Source organism: Arachis ipaensis, chromosome B4 (assembly GCF_059453495.1).
Source record: "Arachis ipaensis isolate K30076 ecotype BB chromosome B4, ASM5945349v1, whole genome shotgun sequence".
NCBI classification, from domain to species: domain Eukaryota; kingdom Viridiplantae; phylum Streptophyta; class Magnoliopsida; order Fabales; family Fabaceae; genus Arachis; species Arachis ipaensis.
This window is the reverse complement of record NC_142439.1, coordinates 13,335,566-13,354,242: the sequence shown is the minus strand read 5'-3', so window position 1 is coordinate 13,354,242 and position 18,677 is coordinate 13,335,566. Positions and strand designations below refer to the sequence as shown.

The window sequence follows — 18,677 nt, the reverse complement described above, 5'->3', positions numbered from 1 at the left end:
CTGAAGAATGCCGAGCTTGCAAGTTTGTAGGAGCAAGTAGTGGAAGTTATTGTTAAAATGAAAGACCTGAAAAAGTCAAAATAGACTAAGATTTTGGACGCCTTCATAGAAGGTTTTGAGCGGGCTGTGCTGCAAGCGAAGTTCTTGCTGCCTGACCAGGATTTGTCAAAAATGGATCCTGGGAAGATTGTCCAGGATGGGAATTTGGTTGAAGATGAAGAAGTTGCTGGGGATGGTGCGGACAATCTCAACGAAGAAGTTTAATGGTTTCCTTATTGTGGTTTTCTTTTGGTCATATCTTAAACTTTATTGGTGAAAACAATTGTAATTTTGATGTTTAATTATGAAAGTACTATGTGTACTTCTTTGACATTTTTTAATGCTCACTGTTTTAGGTGTGAGTTTGTGAATTATGATTATGTCTGGTAATATTCCTCGTTGAATATAACTCAGAGAGGTAGTAGTCGGTTTTGAGATTTGATATCATATGATATTTTGTTCGGTTTGAACCGAGTTTGTTAGAGGTAGATTAGGCCAATCCGATAAGTTCGATGAATGTACAAACAATGGACAAGTAATGAATGAACTATATTGTTTTGTGAATCCTTTAGTAAAAAGGCGCAGGTAGGCAAGCCTCGTTTAAACCTCTCCAAGCAAAACCCAGCTTTCGGAAAAAAATCTTGTGAGTAGGAAAAAGAGTACTTGCATGTCCCTGTCTTTTAACTGTAATACAATTTTAAAGAGGAAATGTTCCAAGTATTTGGTATAGTATTACCATCAAGTGTTTCTAACCTATATGCCCCATTACCGAACACTTCTCTGACGCGGAATGGACCTTCCCAATTTGCTGTTAATTTCCCATGGCTCGAAGGTTTTCTGGCTAGCTCGGTTTTCCACAGCACTAGGTCGTTGAGATGAAACGTTCTTGGTTGGAGCTTCTTGTTGTATTGCCGAGCTATACGCTGTTGTATGGCTCGGTGACGGATTGCTGCTGAGGATCGAACCTCTTCAACGATATCAAGGTCGTGCCTCCTGGACTGGTCTGACGCTGCAGCATCGGTGATTTGTGCTCGGATTGAGGATTGAGAGATTTCCACTGGGATCATTGCTTCTGAGCCATACACCAATATGAAAGGTGTTTCCCTGGTTGTTGAATGTACAATGGTGTTGTATCCCCATATTATTTCGGGGATTAGTTCGGACCAGAGGCCCTTTGCCTCATCGAGCTTTTTCCTTAGCGCGTGTAAGATGATCTTATTCGCAGCTTCTGCTAATTCATTTTTTTGTGGGTGTTCGACTGATGAAAAATGTTGCTTGATTCTGAGATTCTGCAAGAAAGAAGTGAATTTGTGATCGGCAAACTGGCGACCATTATCGGTGATAATGTGCCGAGGTATGCCGAACCGACAGATTATACTTTTCCAGACAAAAGAAATCATTTGTTGGGATGTTATTTTTGCCAGTGGTTGTGTTTCTATCCATTTGGAAAAATAATCTATTGCAACTATTAAATATTTTACCTGGCCAGGTGCTAATGGAAAAGGGCCAAGAATATCAAGCCCCCACTGATGGAATGGCCAAGTTACCTCAGAACTGTGTAGAACCTCATCAGGTAAGTGTGTGATGGTGCCCTGCATTTGGCAATTCTCGCTTGTCTTAACTTTTTCGGCGCTGTCCTTTTGGATTGTTGGCCAATAAAAACCTGCGCGCAATAGTTTTGAGGATAAACTTCGGCCACCGATATGTGTGCCGCAGATACCCTCATGGGCCTCGACCAGTGCTAGTTGGCTTCGTTCCTGGGAAGAAATTTCAACAAAGGTCGAGAGAAACCTCGCCTATACAAATGGTTATCGTATATAATAAAGAAAGATGACAGTCTTTTAAGTTTCGCTATATTTGTGGTGCCGGCGGGGATGTTCCCAGATTTTATATATTCTATGTAAGGTTGTCGCCAGTCTTCTTCCTGGGTTAAACTCAAAACTTTGGCTAAAGTTACACTTGGTGTAAGCAATGTAGATCTATATAAAGAGGAAGTTCGCATCTGAGAACTTGCAAGTTTAAACAAAATATCGGCTCGGTGATGATTATTTTCCCGAGGTATGTGATGTAATTCAAACTTGTGGAATTTTGAAATTAATCCTTTGACAATGTCCAGGTATTTTGCTAATAAAGAATCTTTTACTTGGTAAATATTATTTACCTGTTGGACGACAAGTAAAGAATCACAGTATACCTTTAGTTCAGAAATGTTTAGGTCGGCTGCAAGCTTTAGTCCAGCGATTAGCGCCTCATACTCGGATTGATTGTTACTTGCTTTGAATGACAAGTGCAGGGATTGTTCTAGAACAAAACCATTTCCATCCTCTAGAATGACCCCTGCCCCGCATCCTTGAGAATTGGATGCTCCATCAACATATAGCGTCCATGTTGCCGAGTTGTTTGTTGGATCTGGCTTAGTGAATTCGGCGAGGAAATCGGCAAGATATTGCGACTTGATTGGTCCTCTGCTTTTATATCGAATATCGAATTCAGAGAGTTCCACCGACCATTTAATGAGTCGGTTAGCCAGTTCAGGCTTGTATAACACTTGTTTTAGGGGCTGGTCAGTTCGCACGTTGATTATATGGCTCTGGAAGTAAGGTCGGATGCAACGAGCTGTCAAAATCAGTGCCAGGGCCAGCTTTTCAATCTTCGGATACCGAAGCTCGGCGTTTTGAAGTGATTTGCTGACGAAGTAGATCGGCTGTTGTACTTTCTGCCTTTCTATAACAAGTATGGAACTCACAACCCAGTTAGTAACAAACAAATATAAATAAAGCTCTTCGCCTGGAAGAGATTTTTGTAAAATCGGAGGCGTCGAAATCATTATTTTTAGTTTTAAAAATGCTGCCTCACATTCTTCATTCCAAATGAAATTGTTTTTCTTTTTAAGTGTTTGGAAAAAATGAAATGATTTAGATGCTAAGCATGGTAAAAATCTTGAGAGGGCGGCAAGTCTCCCTGTGAGGCGTTGTACTTCTTTGAGAGTTTGTGGGCTCGCCATGTCTAATATGGCTCGGCATTTTTTTGGATTTGCTTCAATTCCTCGATTTGTTATCAGGAAGCCGAGGAATTTTCCCCCTTGGAATCCGAATGCACATTTCTCCGGGTTCAGTCACATATTGTATTGTCGGATTTGGCTGAAGATTTCTGCAAGGTCGGCTAGATGGTCATTGCCGAGCTTGGTTTTTGCCACCATGTCATCGACATACACCTCCAAGTTCTTTCCGATTTGGTGGGTGAAGACCCTGTCCATAAGCCGCTGATAAGTTGCACCTGCATTCTTAAGTCCGAAGGGCATAACATTATAGCAATAATTACCATTCGCAGTAACAAAAGCAATTTTGTTTTGATCGGATGGATGCATATGGATCTGGTTATACCCAGAATATGCATGCATAAAACTCAAAGTTTGGTAACCTGATGCATTATCAACTAGGCAATCAATAGATGGTAGAGGGTAAGCATCTTTGGGGCATGCTTTATTGAGATTGGTGAAATCAACACACATGCGCCATTTACCGTTTTGTTTTTTTACCATAACCACGTTTGCCAGCCAAGTGGTGAACCGAATTTCTCTGATGAAACCAGCATGAAGTAGCTTTCTGGTTTCCTCCAAGGATGCTTGCCTTTTTTCGTCTCCCAAGTTCCTTTTTTCTGAGCTATAGGTTTTATTGATGGATCTAGTGCCAGCTTATGTGAGATAACCGAGGGATCAATCCCCGGCATATCAGCGGGTGTCCAAGCAAACAGGTCGGCATGCTGGGATAAAAACTTTTGCAGTCTGCTCTTCTCTTCGGGGCTGAGAGATGTACCTACATAGGTAAATTTTTCTGAGTTAGTGTCAAAATATATTTTTTGCAAATCCTCTGTAGGTGTTGGCCTTTCGAGGCTGCCCATCCTCATCGTTTTGAGGGGTATCAGAGATGTGTGTCGGACCGGACTGGTGTTCCTCATCCTCCAGGTGTTCATGACGATTATTATTATTTTCAACCCGAGCATTAACTAGCTCGGCAATTTGGTTGGCCATTCTTTGATTGTTCTCCGTCATACGCTGGTTGGCCTTTGCCATACGTTGGTTTGCTTGCTGAAGCTCTGTTACCATCCGAAGAAGTTCGGATGGAGTGGGAGGGGGTGCGTCGGCCATGAATTAACGCGTAAAAATTTGAGACCGGTAAGTAGGAAGGGTTTTTTTGTACTCGGCCCCACGGTGAGTGTCAATTTGTTCTGGTTCAACTATCTGGACTTAACCTCGGTTCCTAGAAGTCGCCGCCGAGTAAATGCCTCCAACGTCGAGATGAGAATTTGAAGGATCCGAGCTTTCCGTCCGAAGATATTCCTCGTTGCAAACAATATGAGCACAGGGGAGTGTACCTGCAAAAGGCACTCCGATGCTTAAATTAGTACTGTGTATTTCTTATGTATATTAAGGATATGACATCTTACCTTTTATAACCGAGCATCAACCGTTACATAGTATTTTATCATCGTTTTCATTAAGTGATATTATTTAAATTAACGGCCGATCTGTAACGTTCGAAACGATTTGCAACGATTCGGCCGAGTTATAGCTCGTAAAGCTGATTTATATTTGGTAACGGCCGTATCAACTATTATGCTTAGTTAGGAAATAACTTCCAAAATTAAAATGTTTCTACTTTCTACGCAACCATACATAGTCTTATGTAAACTCAGATTGAATATGCCCATATTGCAACCAAATCTATTTTATGATTTAGTTATTTTAAATTAAATTTAATTTTCTAATTATAATACAATTAAATAACCTTAATTTAAAAAAATAAAAAAATACTTTTATCCTTTAAATTTTTGAAAAATTTTAAAATATTTTTAATATTTAATTTATTTTAATTTTATCTATAATATTTTAAATATTATATTCTTAAAAATTAACAAAATTAACAGAGATATTAGCATATCAATATAAATATATCACTAACTAGGGATGGATCTTTTTTTTTGTTGTTGTGGGGGCAAGCACTCTTATTATAGTTTGAAATTTTTTTGAGTAGTATATGATAATAATATTTATTTTTTTATTAAATTATTAAATTTGATCCCACAATAATTTTTTACTCAACTTTTAGTACCTAATAGTTAATTTAAAACTTTTATATTAGATGTCTATTAAAATGATCAATTCTCAATTTAAATGAGATTGATGTTCTTTCTTAGAAATCGACTCAAAAGAGTATTATTTATTTTCTTTTGAAATTAGTTTTAGTTTTTTCCCATAACAACTGCATTAATTGAAAGAATTTTTTCAATTATGAATATCATCAAAAGTTAACTTCTAATTGTACAAAAAATAAATTTTTAAATAATTGCTTAGTAATATATATAGAAAGAGATATATTTCAATTGTATTGTAAAAAAAAAAATTAGTCAATTTTTTTAAAATATAAACCTAAAGAATAGAATTCTAAATTATATATTATTATTATTTAAATTACTATTTTAGTATTTTAATTTATAAATTAGATATTTTGAAGATTAATAATAATAATAATAATAATAATAATAATAATAATAATAATAATAATAATAATAATGTACTACATATACATAAAAAAATTATTTGTATAGAATATATATTGAAATATAAAATACACATTAAAAATGAGTTAAATAATACATGTATTTATATAAAAATACATAATAGTTAATAGATAATTTATACACAAATACATGTATTTTCAATCGTTGATTGTTTCGCCGGCGACAACCATAAGGCAAGACAGCCATTCCTACTGAGTAACTGTGAACGGATCAAGGTTCAGTTTCTGCGAACAAATAAAAAGTCTCTAACGACGGATTTTCTGATTACATCACTAGCAAAATTGATGTGTTTATCCAGTGGCGATATTGAGTTTCGGTACTGTGGAGAGAAGGATAAAGATTTGGAGAGAGATGTGATGAGAGAGGAATGAGTTTTTGAATTTTGAAATATACTGGTTTATAGAGAAAGTTGCTGTTAAATATCTAGGATTTTATCATTCTATTTTTTTTCCTCATGGCAATAGATGCATTTCATTCAAATAAGGAAAGAAATACAAACGTCCAAAATTGGACAGTCACAGACAAAAGAGGAATGGCTTTCCAATTACAATTGAAACTCAAATAAGAAAGAGTGAGAACTAAACGAGAAATTAGGGTCCAGAAACTTTTTGTAAGAATTCCTTAATTGAATATTCAGCTACCTTCCAAATCTCTTATGGTGTCAATACCTTGCCTTCAAAAATCCGTTTGTTGCGGCTAGTCCATATGTTCCAGATCAAGCACGCTACCAAGCTTCTTTGTTTCCTTCGGTGACTATTGCTGTTTGTTCTGTCAAGTATCATCTTTCACCATTTGCGAAACAGATTATTGTTGTCTTCTTCCGGGTCAGCTGCTGGGATTTGAGCTAGGTTCCAAACCTGTCTTAAGTGAATACAGGTAAATAAATAGTGGTTGACTGTTTTTTCGTGCTGGTTACACCGTGGGCATGTGCTGATTATGGCTGGAATCCTTGCATTTAACTTTTTCCTAACAGGGAGGTCTCCGTGCAAAGCTTTCCATAGCAGAACCTTTATCTTCGTTGGGCACTTGAGGTCCTAGAGTGCTGACCAAATTTGCTTATCCCGAAAGTGTGCTAGCATCATTTCAATTGGGGCATGGAAGAAATGGAACCCCACCTCATATCCTGATTTTATAGTGTAAGTCCCTTTTTTCTCCTTATTCCATTTTATCTTGTCTTCTCCTGAATGAATCTGTGTTTGTATGATGGCATGTGTAATTTCTGGCTGAAAATTATTATTAATTAATTCAGTGTTCCAATTTTCAAATTCTGTGATGAATTGAGCTACCCAAATTAAATTGGGGTTAATTTGTTGGTCTTGCATATGTGATAGCAGCCCCTGATTCAACCCAATGATCCTCCCAAATTCTAATCATAGACTGTCTTTCAACTTGTCATATAACACCTTTTTCTAGAATTTTCCGACCTTCTAGTAAACTCCTCCAAGTCCATGATGGATTATGTCCTGTGTCAGCTTTTAGAAAGGAAGTGTGTCTGAAATACTTACTCTTAAACACCTTTGTAATCATTAATTGAGGTCTGGTGATTAAACGCCATCCTTTTTTATCAAGCATAGCCAAGTTAAAAGCCTTGAGGTCCTTGAACCCCAATCCTCTGTATCCTTTTGGTCGACATAAAATGTCCTACTTTATCCATTGCATCTTTCTTTCCTCCTGCTTTTGTCTCCACCAAAAGAGTGTCAACAAACTCTTAATCTCATCCACAAAAGTCTCAGAAAACTTGAAACACCCAAATGTATAAATTGGGATTGTCGAGCCAATTGATTTAATTAAAACTTTTATCATTCTACTGACACAATATAGTTTTGACATATAAATGACTGGTATTCACTTTAAAATCTGTGTCTTTTTATTTTGCCACATGTCGTTTATATAGACTATACATTTGTCGAGTATAGAATCTATTACTACTCTCTTATTATATATTAATAAATAAATAAATATTAAAATATAAATTAAAATACGCATTAAAAATAAGTTAAACAACACATATATATACATAAATATATAATAATTTTATTATAAAAATTATTATTATTATTATATTATATATATTTTGTTTTTACTATCAAAATTTTTTAGATTTATTATTATCTCCGTTACATGACAATTTTAAGCTTATATATTAAGAATATGCGAGCGTAAAATTATCACGTCATGTATTATTTACATTTAAAAATATAACTAAAACATATTATTATAACGTATTGGATTGGAGGAATAAAATTAAAATAAAATATTAATAATAAAATTAGAACCATACATATAAAGGTATAAAATTTGTTAACTTTTAACCAATTTTCTTTTAAATAAAGGATATATTATTTTTCATGACACGTTTTATGATAATTGAAAAAAAAATTAATTCTCATCATTATTAAAATTAACTATTTTTAAATTAGAATTTGGATAACCACATAATCATCTATAATATTGACTTTTTTTTTTTGAATTAACCATTAACAACTTAAACAACGCTAATAATCAATTTGACGTAAAATATGTGTATGAGTTACACAGAATTTTAATTCAAACAAATCAATGTGAACTTGAATTAAATTAGCCACACAAGGTCACCATAAAATTTAAACGGAAAATTAGTTAGATAAGTATCATTGAAAAACAAATTGTAGAAGTTTATTATCTCCGCTTATATAAGATATCTAAAGCAATAGTAAAGAAGTTAATTTCCTTGCAGAAAAGGTTCTTATAGAGTAGAGAAGATGACAAGTACGGGATATCTTTAGTAAAGTGAAAAATTGTCTAAATTTTAAAATTGGAAGTGGGTGCAATTGTTTGAAATGCAACATTATTGTTTAAGTGGTGGTGGTGGCGATTTTTGAAAGAAGATTGTCCATTATGAGAGAAAATTGTATGCTCTTGAAATGCCATGAACCCAAATATTCTAACTCTCTGGTCTGCTTGTACCTAAAAGAGGAGGTCCATAGAGGGATGTTTGTCAGCTACAGATAAAAGATCAACAGGTGAGGGATAAGATAGATGGTCAGAGGGTTGTCTTTGGAGGTAGGAGATGGAAGAAGGATTTGATTAGGGAGGATAATTGGCTGTCCTGTGATGTGCTGAAGGACATCTTTCCACGGCTTTCACGATTTCAAACCAAAGCGGATCTGTAATTAGGGATTGTGGGTTCTAGGATGGGTTAGAGTCGATATGAAATTTTCAATGGAGAAGAAAATTGTTCCAATGGGAGTTGGAATTAGTGAATCAACTTTATGGGGTGCTACAATATGTCAATTTAGCATCCGAAAGAAAGGACAAGATAGTGTGAAATTTTGATAGATCAGGCATTTATTCTACTAACTCCTTTGTGTAAGTTTTGCAGGCTGAAACACTCCTAGAGGATATTTTCAGTTATCGCTTCACTTGTTCCAGTTGGAAGGGGTTAGTTCCACCAAGAGTGGAGTTGTTCACCTGGTTTGTATTAGTTGGCAGGGTCAATACTAAGAACAGATTAAGTAGATTTGACATTGTTAGTCAAAATGATACTGATTGTGTGCTGTGTAAAAAAGGATTATGAGAATGATTACCATTTGTTTCTGGATTGCAAGTTTACTTGACAAGTGTGATGTGCTTGATTGTTCGCCTATAAAAAGCTATGGGCTATTCCAGGAACAATTAAGCAACACTTCGAGAGTTGGATAGAGGCTCCTGTGGAAGGGTGATTGATGAATTTTATTGAAAAGAAGAACTAAACCAGTACAAAAGTATAGTGATGCAGTAGCATGAGCTCAATAAAATAGTAAACTAACGAAACATTGAAAATGTATAGAGAAAAAAGTATCTATTATGAGTAACACTAACACAAGAGGAATGTGACATGAATTTCTCCAATCAATTGAACTTGTCAAGAATTTGAGAATAGAAATTAGGAAGGAAAATTTAGTGTAAGAGAGTAGAGGAGAGAGAGATGGGAATAGAAGGGAATAGAATTCACAATTAAGAGAGAGACAAGTTAATACCACAATACGCTAACGAACATAAAACTCAAGCCTCCTATTAGTAGCTTTCACTCTTGTGCTCTTGAGTGGTCCCTGATTTATCAGATTGCTTGTCGTCTGTCCCTGGTTTGTAGCTAACTCTCCCTCCAACAATTGTGGCTTTGGGGCATGAGTATTATAATTGCTCTCTGCATAGGCAACATGGTCCTCTCTTATATGCTCAGATCTACTAATATTCGTTACATTACTCCCCGGATCAACATCAACCTTGTCCTCAAGGTTGAAATCCAGAAAAGCCCAGCAGAATTTATCAGCAATTTCTCATGTCAATTATGCCACTGGACCTTTGCCCCATTGGACCTGGAGTTGATGAATCTGTTTGTCATCTTTGATCACCGTTCGCTCGGCTCGAACTGCATGAGGTGCTAAAACTTGACCCATTTCTGTGGTACGTAGAGGAAGAGGAAGGTAGTGAGTCTCTTGGTCACTGTGGAAATTTTTCAGAGCAGAGATATGAAAGACATTGTGAATCTTTGCCTCCGGAGGAAGTGCCAACTTATAAGCCACAACACTAAGCTTTTGCTGGATCTTAAATGGTCCAAAATAACGCATGCCCAATTTCTTATGCTTACATAAAGCCACCAAATGCTGTCGATAGGGCTGGAGCTTTACTAAAGCTAGGTCACCCTCCTCCAATTCAACCTGACGACGCTGCTTATCGGCATGGTACTTCATGAACTATTGAGAACGAGTAAGATTGTGCTTCAGCTACTCCAGAGTCTGGTTCCGCAGAGTCAACATTTCTTGTAAAGAATGATCATCCTTGTGGCAAAATTCATACCAAACCAGGGATGGCGGATCCCGACCATATAGAGCCTTAAAGGGAGACATCTTAATGCTATTATGCCAAGAAGTGTTGTACCAAAGCTCTGCCCAAGGGAGCATATCCAGCCATCGTCTCGGGTTATCAAAACAAAAACACCGAAGGTACATCTCCAACATCTTATTTAATACTTCACTCTGACCATCCGTTTGCGGGTGATAAGCGGAGCTCATGGCCAAGGTAGTCCCCTGCAACTTAAAGAGGTGCTGCTAGAATTTGCTAACAAAGACTTTGTCATGGTCTGAGACTATTGATTTGGGATAACCATGCAACCTCACAACATGTTGAACAAAGGCCTCAACAACACTCTTACTATTAAAGTCATTCTTAAGTGCAATGAAATGCGCCGATTTAGTAAGACGATCAATTACAACCAAGATCACGAAAAAACTATGAATCGGAGGCAAAACTATAATGAAATCCATGCAAATATCCTCCTAAACTCTAGAAGGTATAGGTAGCGGCTGCAACAATCCTGCTGGCAATCTTGTCTCTACTTTTGCTCGTTGACAAGTATCACAAGAAAGGATATATTCTCGTATTTGCTGCTGCATCTTAGACCAGTAAAATGTGGAGCAAATGCGTTCCACTATTTTAGCAATGCCCACATGACCTCCCACAGCACTATCATGGAATTCTTTCATGATGAGACCAATAAGCTTGCTTCTCTATGGGACTACCACTCTATCCCGCCACAATAAGATGCCATGCCGATAAGTATAGTTCTTGTCCAAAACCGTATTAGTGGTGCACTGGTGTACAATATCCTTAAGGAAGGTGTCAGCCGTAATCTCTTCCTTAAGACTCTGCAACCATTCAGATTTAGGCATTGACCATGCCGCAAGATAGAAGCGTGATAAAGCATCTGTGGCAACATTCTCGGAGCCAAGCTTATAGTGGATTTTAAAGTCATACCCGAGGAGCTTATGCAGCCACTTATGCTGCTTGGGAGTGTGCAAATTTTGTTCAAGTAGCACTTTTAAACTCTGTTGGTCCGAGCGGATCATGAATTTCTTCCCCAACAAATAGTGTCAAAACTTGACGATAGCCTCAGTAATCACATAGAACTCCTGAGTGTATGCAGATTGTTGCTGCATGGTAGGAGACAACTTCTTAGAAAAGTAAGGTATGGGGTGCTTACCTTGAGCCAGAACGGCTCCAATGCCTGAACCTGAAGCGTCAGTCTCAATCTCAAAAGGCAGGACAAAGTTTGGTAATGCCAACACCGGTTTAGAAGAAATAGCATGTTTTAGTTGGTTGAAAGCCAAGTAAGCCCTATGGCTCCACTCAAACACGTCCTTTTTTAGAAGGTCCATGAGTGGCGCAACAATGGTAGCGTATCCTTTGATAAAGCATTGATAGTAGCCAGTTAAGCCCAAAAACCCGCGTAGCTGCTTGAGGTTTTGTGGCGGCTTCCACTCAGTGACAACCTCCACTTTGGCATGCTCCATGTGAACCCCATTGCCAGATATAGTGTGCCCTAGATAATCAATCTCAGATGTACCAAACAGGCACTTAGAATGCTTGGCAAACAATTGCTCCTGCTGCAACAGCTTCAAGACCAATTCAAGGTACTGCAAGTGCTGATTCCAAGATGGGCGATATACCAAAATGTCATAAAAAAAGACCACTACAAATTTCCGTAAAAAGGCCTAAAAACATCATTCATGAGGCTTTGAAATGTAGCCCGTGCATTGGTTAAGTCGAAGGGCATGACCAACCATTCATAAAGACCTTGATGAGTTTGGAAAGCTATCTTGAAGCGATCCTCAGGCTTGACCAGAATTTGGTGATAACCCGACCGTAAATCCAACTTCGAAAAAATCGTGGCACCAAACATTTCGTCCAAAAGCTCATCCACCATAGGTATCGGAAAGCTATCTTTAATAGTGATGTTATTCAGTGCTCTATAATCGGTACAAAAGCACCATGTGCCCTCCTTTTTTCTTACTATAAGGATTAGGGAAGAGAAGGGGCTCTTGCTAGGTTGGATGATGCCTTCTTCCAGCATTTCCTTGACCATCAACTCAATTTGTGTTTTTTGGTAATGCAGATATCGATAGGGGCAAGCCTTAACCGGTGCTGCACCCTGGACCAAGGGAATGCCATGATCATGAGAACGTTGGGGGGAGGGGGTAAACCTGATGGTTGGGCGAAAACTCCTGCATAGGTGTTGAGAAGAAAAATTAATTCAGGAGCTAGAGTTTCAGGGAGTTGCAGCTGTGGTGTCAAGGACTCTTCGTCCTTTTGCACCTCAAGAGTAAAAACTTCAGCTATAGACTTGGTACAAATCAAGCATCTGATGTGATGAAATTGAGCCTGAGCCGGAGTATGCGACTTTTCACCTTGCACCATGACAAATTGACCATTATGCAAGAACCAGAGAAACGATGAATCGTAATCAACATATGAGCCTTCAAAGTCTTCAGCCACGTCGTCTCGATCACTAAATCACCTCCCGCAACATAAAGAACAAACACATTGGGAATAGTCACTGTGCACCCATGCAAATTAACTTCCAAGGCTAGAATATAACCTTCCACCTCTAACACATCAAAATCACCTACCATTACTTTGATACCAGGAGCTGGTTCGATTGGAAGATTTAAGAACTTTGCAATCCGCGGCTGGATGAAGCTATTAGAGCTACCGCCATCAATAAGGGCTTGAACTTCCAACCCATTGACATGAGCTTTAATATGAATCATAGCTGGACTAGAGGTGCCGTGCATGGCATTATAAGATAAATGGTTCCACAAGACCTGTTGCTCCAACTGCGATAGAGCTTTCCCATCACACAGAACCTCATATAGATTCACCTGCAGCTCTGTATCATCATCAATTTCAAACTGACGAGACATGAATTGGCGGTTGGTGCACTTGTGTGTGGCCGAGAACTTCTCATCACACCAATAGCACAAATCTTTCTCTCTTCTACTCTGGATTTCAGCCAGAGTAAGACGTCTAGTAGCATTTTGGTTTGAGGTCACAGGAAGGCGTTGTGGCGGTGTAGGAAGGAAGAGAGGGAAGGATGGATGTGTGTTTGGTCCCGAGAAGTGGCTAAGGCTTGGGTAGCAAATTGGGAAAGATGGGGAGCCGGCCTTGTAGAGTGACAGGGATTGGGGGTAAATTTATCCTCATATAATCTCGCCAAAGTCATTGCACACATCAAACTTGGGGGACATTGTGCCTTCACCTCCCTTCAAATATCCGTCCTTAAGCCACTGATAAAACAATCCCTAAGGGCGTTAGGTGGTTCAAGTTGAGTACGGTTGGCTAACACAACAAATTCGGAGTAATACTCACCCACCAAAGCTTGTTGTTGCAACTTGAAGAGCAATTTCCTAGGAGATTCGAACAAGGAAGGTCCAAACTCGAGCCCGATCGTCCATTTGAGTTGAGTCTATGAACGAAATTGGGCAGCCCTCTATGACATCTGAAACCATGGGATGGCCGAACTAGACATTTGAAGCGCTGCCAAACCCACTTGTTACTCGTCGGGAACCCGGAAGAAGTCAAAATACTGATCCATGGAAAATATCCAACCCAAGGCATCACTCCCATCGAATTTCGGCATATCGAAGTTCACCCTTCGAGGCTGCAAGCCTGCACGAAACGGCTGGTCTCCAATTGAGCTCGCACCATGTGAGAGCTCACGAGAAGGAGAGCTAGAGCAACGCGGAGTGCGTAGTAGTTGCGTGATGGAGGATTGAAGTACGTCAAATTTCAGATTCATTGCCTCAGAAGCTCTGGCCCGTCCTGTGCGATTTTCCTCTGCCTCCGTTTCAAGCATCTGGTAGAGCTTCTTAATATTTGCCTCCACGCCTTTCATCCTGTAGCCGGCAATGAAAGCATCAATTTAGAAGGGTGATTGATGAATTTTATTAAAAAGAACTAAACTAGTACAAAAGTATAGTGATGCAGTAGCATGAGCTCAATAAAATAGTAAACTAACGAAATATTGAGAATGTATAGAGAAGAAAAATATCTATTATGAGTAACACTAACACAAGAAGAATGTGACATGAATTCCTCCAATCAATTGAACCTGTCAAGAATTTGAGAATAGAAATTACGAAGGGAAATTCAGTGTAAGAGAGCGGAGGAGAGAGAGATGGGAATAGAAAGGAATAGAATCCACAATTAAGAGAGAGACAAGTTAATACCACAATACGCCAACGAACATAATGCTCACGCCTCCTATTAGTAGCTTTCACTCTTGTGCTTCTGTGTGGTCCCTGATTTATCAGATTGCTTGCCATCTGTCCCTGGTTTGTAACTAACTCTCCCTCCAACAATTGTGGCTTTGGGGGCATGAGTATTAGAATTTCTCTCTGCATGGGCAGCACAGTCCTCTCTTATGTGCTCAGATCCACTAATATCCGTTAGATCCTGCTAGGAAAGATGAATGCAATAGGTAGTTGATTGATTTTTGTACTATATATCATCAGAAATATTTGGCTGAAAAGGAATGACAGGATATTCAGTAATCAAGAAGCAGGTGTTGCGGAGATTATCAACAAATCGATTAGGTGCTACAAAGAGTGGGATGATTTTGATCCTTCTAGTTGTTGATGGCAATGTCGGAGATGATTACAGTTTAATTTTTTGTTTTGTTACCTAGTAACTTTGTACTTTCTAGCTTCTCTACCTTGTTGTGTTGAGCTTTTTATTTTCAAAAAATAAATTGTAAAAGTTGTTTTCTCTTTTTTTTTTTTTTTGGGTTAAATTCCTTCAATCACACTGAAACTTATGACTTTAAATGATACCTTACAATCGTTAGTAAATAACTAAAAGGATTATTAATCATACACAACGATGACCAAAGTATATTTGATTCAAGTTAATCCTCTCGTTTCATTCTTTTGGCTGAAAAAGGTTAAGGAATTTGGTAGTTTAAAAAAAAAACGAAATTGCAAAATGGAATTTTGTTAAAGATCTTGTAATTTACAGAAATTATTTTATTTTAATTGGATAATTTAGTTATCTAAATTCAAATTAAAAAAATAGTTAATATTAATTATAATGACTCGACCAAATTTTTTTAATAACAATAAAACATGTCATATAAACAATAAATATCTTATTTAAGAGAAACCACCGTAAAATTTATCATTGTACAACTAGAGAAGGATCAAATTAAAAGGAATTTAATGTTATAACAAAGAAAAAACACGTATCAGAGGTAAGTGATAACATGGAGAACAAATAGAGCTAGTCGTGTTGCACTTATCACTTGGGCAATGGTACGTAGGAACCAACTAGGAAGCATTGAAGAAAGCTACTATTCAATACTGTGACTACGATACATAGCGCATATTATCTGAATTTCTCCCAAAAAATCAAATGCATAAAAATAGTGTAAAATAAAGAATTTATTTATCTTATATTTTAAGAACACATATATTAAATTTATAAATTAATTTTTTTATTAAAATTATAAAAAATATAGATTTTTAATATATTTATTAAATAAAAATATTTAAAATATTTTATTATTATATAATAAACTTATCATATATATTTTAGAATATGTATTAACTAAATTCTAAAATAAGTAGCCAATTATTGGCTTAGTTTAATTTGGGCATTTGGCCAAACAAGACAAGGATCACACTCATGTGGTTGACTGGTTGTAGACATAAAGACTAGTCTCCATTCTAATGCGAAGGGTAAAACATACCATGCATCGTCCAAACAAACTCGTCATTATTTATCGTAGCAGTCAAAGAACGTCGTTTAAGAATATTGAAATTTTTTGAAATTAATAAGATTATTTATTTTTTTAATTTCTCATTATATTTTTAAATTTGACCAAAAATTAATTCTTTATGAATTTAAACTTCTTTTAAAAATGTGTTTAATTAATAAATTACTGTATATATAAAATAAAATTTAAATTTTAATACTTAATTAAGTAAGAGGTTATTCTAGATAACTAATGACTTTCTTGAATAACATAAATAACGGGTCCTAAAGTTGACTAAAATTCAAGTAAAACGTACTACACTCTAAATTACTCAGCTAAATCTTAATATTAGAATAACTATCTGCACACCTAAAAAATTGAACATCCGATATATCTATTGTTCACATAGTTTAATATTTTCATTGTCTACCTATATTTTTATGTAAGTAAATAGATTAATAAACTAACTACTAGTTCAATTTAAATTGATTTAATAAGATCACTTATGAATATAATTTAAATAAAAAGAATTCAAACACTTTTTTTCTTTGAAAAAATTTCATCGTGACATGAACATAATGGTAATTAAGAGTGAAGCACGTGATGCTCAGCTACCCACTGCACCTATTCATCACACATCCTTCACACTTTGGTGCCTATAAAATCTCATCTTTCCATAACAATTCTTCAGGACATGCTATCAGCTTTCCACTATCTAGCAAAAGCTTCTGCATTAACCTAATAAGAAACAATGGTGAATGTATCTGAGATTCGCAAGGCTCAAAGAGCAGAAGGTCCTGCAACTATAATGGCAATTGGAACAGCAACACCACCGAACTGCGTTGATCAAAGCACGTATCCGGATTACTACTTCAGAATCACCAATAGCGAACACATGAGCGACCTTAAGAAAAAGTTCCAACGCATGTGTATGTATTAATTAATGAATTAATTGCTGTTTAATTATACATATATAGCATTGTGAAGAACTCAAGGGTTAGCGTATTGTTTCAGGTGATAAGTCAATGATTAAGAAGAGATACATGTACTTAACGGAAGAGATGCTGAAGGAAAACCCTAACATGTGTGCATACATGGCACCATCATTGGATGCAAGGCAAGACATGGTGGTTGTGGAGGTTCCAAGGCTGGGCAAAGAAGCTGCAACAAAAGCCATCAAGGAATGGGGGCAACCAAAGTCAAAGATAACACACTTGATCTTCTGCACCACCAGCGGCGTCGACATGCCCGGTGCCGATTACCGACTCACCAAACTCTTAGGCCTCCGGCCATACGTCAAGAGGTACATGATGTACCAGCAAGGCTGCTTCGCCGGCGGCACCGTTCTCCGTTTGGCCAAGGACTTGGCGGAGAACAACAAGGGTGCACGTGTTCTTGTTGTTTGTTCTGAGATAACGGCGGTTACATTCCGTGGTCCAAGTGAAACACACTTGGATAGTCTTGTAGGACAAGCATTGTTCGGTGACGGAGCCGCCGCGCTTATCGTTGGTTCGGATCCATTGCCGGAGATTGAGAAGCCGATATTCGAGCTTGTTTGGACTGCTCAAACACTTGCACCCGACAGCGAAGGCGCCATTGATGGCCACCTTCGTGAAGTTGGGCTTACTTTCCATCTTCTCAAGGATGTTCCTTCGATTGTTTCGAAGAACATCAACAAGGCACTCACCGAGGCTTTTGATCCATTGGGAATATCTGATTATAACTCGATATTTTGGATTGCACATCCCGGTGGGCCTGCGATTTTGGACCAAGTCGAAGAAAAGTTGAACTTGAAACCGGAGAAGATGAAAGCCACTAGAGATGTGCTTAGTAATTATGGTAACATGTCAAGTGCATGTGTGCTGTTCATATTGGATGAGATGAGAAAGAAATCGGTTGAAGAAGGACTTAAAACCACCGGTGAAGGGTTTGAATGGGGTGTGTTGTTTGGCTTTGGTCCCGGTTTAACCATTGAAACTGTTGTTCTGCATAGTGTGGCTACATAAATTGGCCTCGCTAATTTATGATCTTATGTATGTTATATATCGTTTTATTTTGTATATGGTGCATGTATGTCCAGCTAAATAATGTATTGTATCAATGTCTATTGGTACAAAAATTAATTATGTTGAATAATATATACCCTCTCAGTTTGAAAGCAACGACTCAGATACATACATACCGCAAAAGAATCTTTTAATCAAGAATATGCAGTATACGATTATTTGAATGATCCAGAGGTGTCTATATTTGTTCTTGTGTGCATGGTAACTTAATTAACACAGTTAAAACTGCATTAATGGGATAAAACATGGTCATCGGCTCTGGTTCCTGCATGATGGACTAGGTTTTGGATATGTATGATTATAGACTATTGTATGATCAGTTCAATAAAAAAAATCTGAACAGAGGATAAATATACCAAGCTCTTCTAACTATTTAAAAAAAAAAGTTCTGGATTGAGCAATTTTGATCATGTCATTGAAATTTCTGAAAAAAAAAAAAAAAA

General features: G+C 37.2%; 1 protein-coding gene across 1 annotated transcript; it reads left to right on the top strand.

Moving 5' to 3' along the window:
* The first annotated feature begins 16,785 nt into the window (after positions 1-16,785).
* On the top strand, positions 16,786-18,330 carry LOC107638900 (chalcone synthase). The gene is made up of 2 exons (XM_016342301.3): positions 16,786-17,097; positions 17,183-18,330. The coding sequence occupies exons 1-2, from the start codon at positions 16,920-16,922 to the stop codon at positions 18,172-18,174; spliced, it is 1,170 nt and encodes a 389-aa protein (XP_016197787.1). The 5' UTR covers positions 16,786-16,919; the 3' UTR covers positions 18,175-18,330.
* Positions 18,331-18,677: the final 347 nt, after the last annotated feature.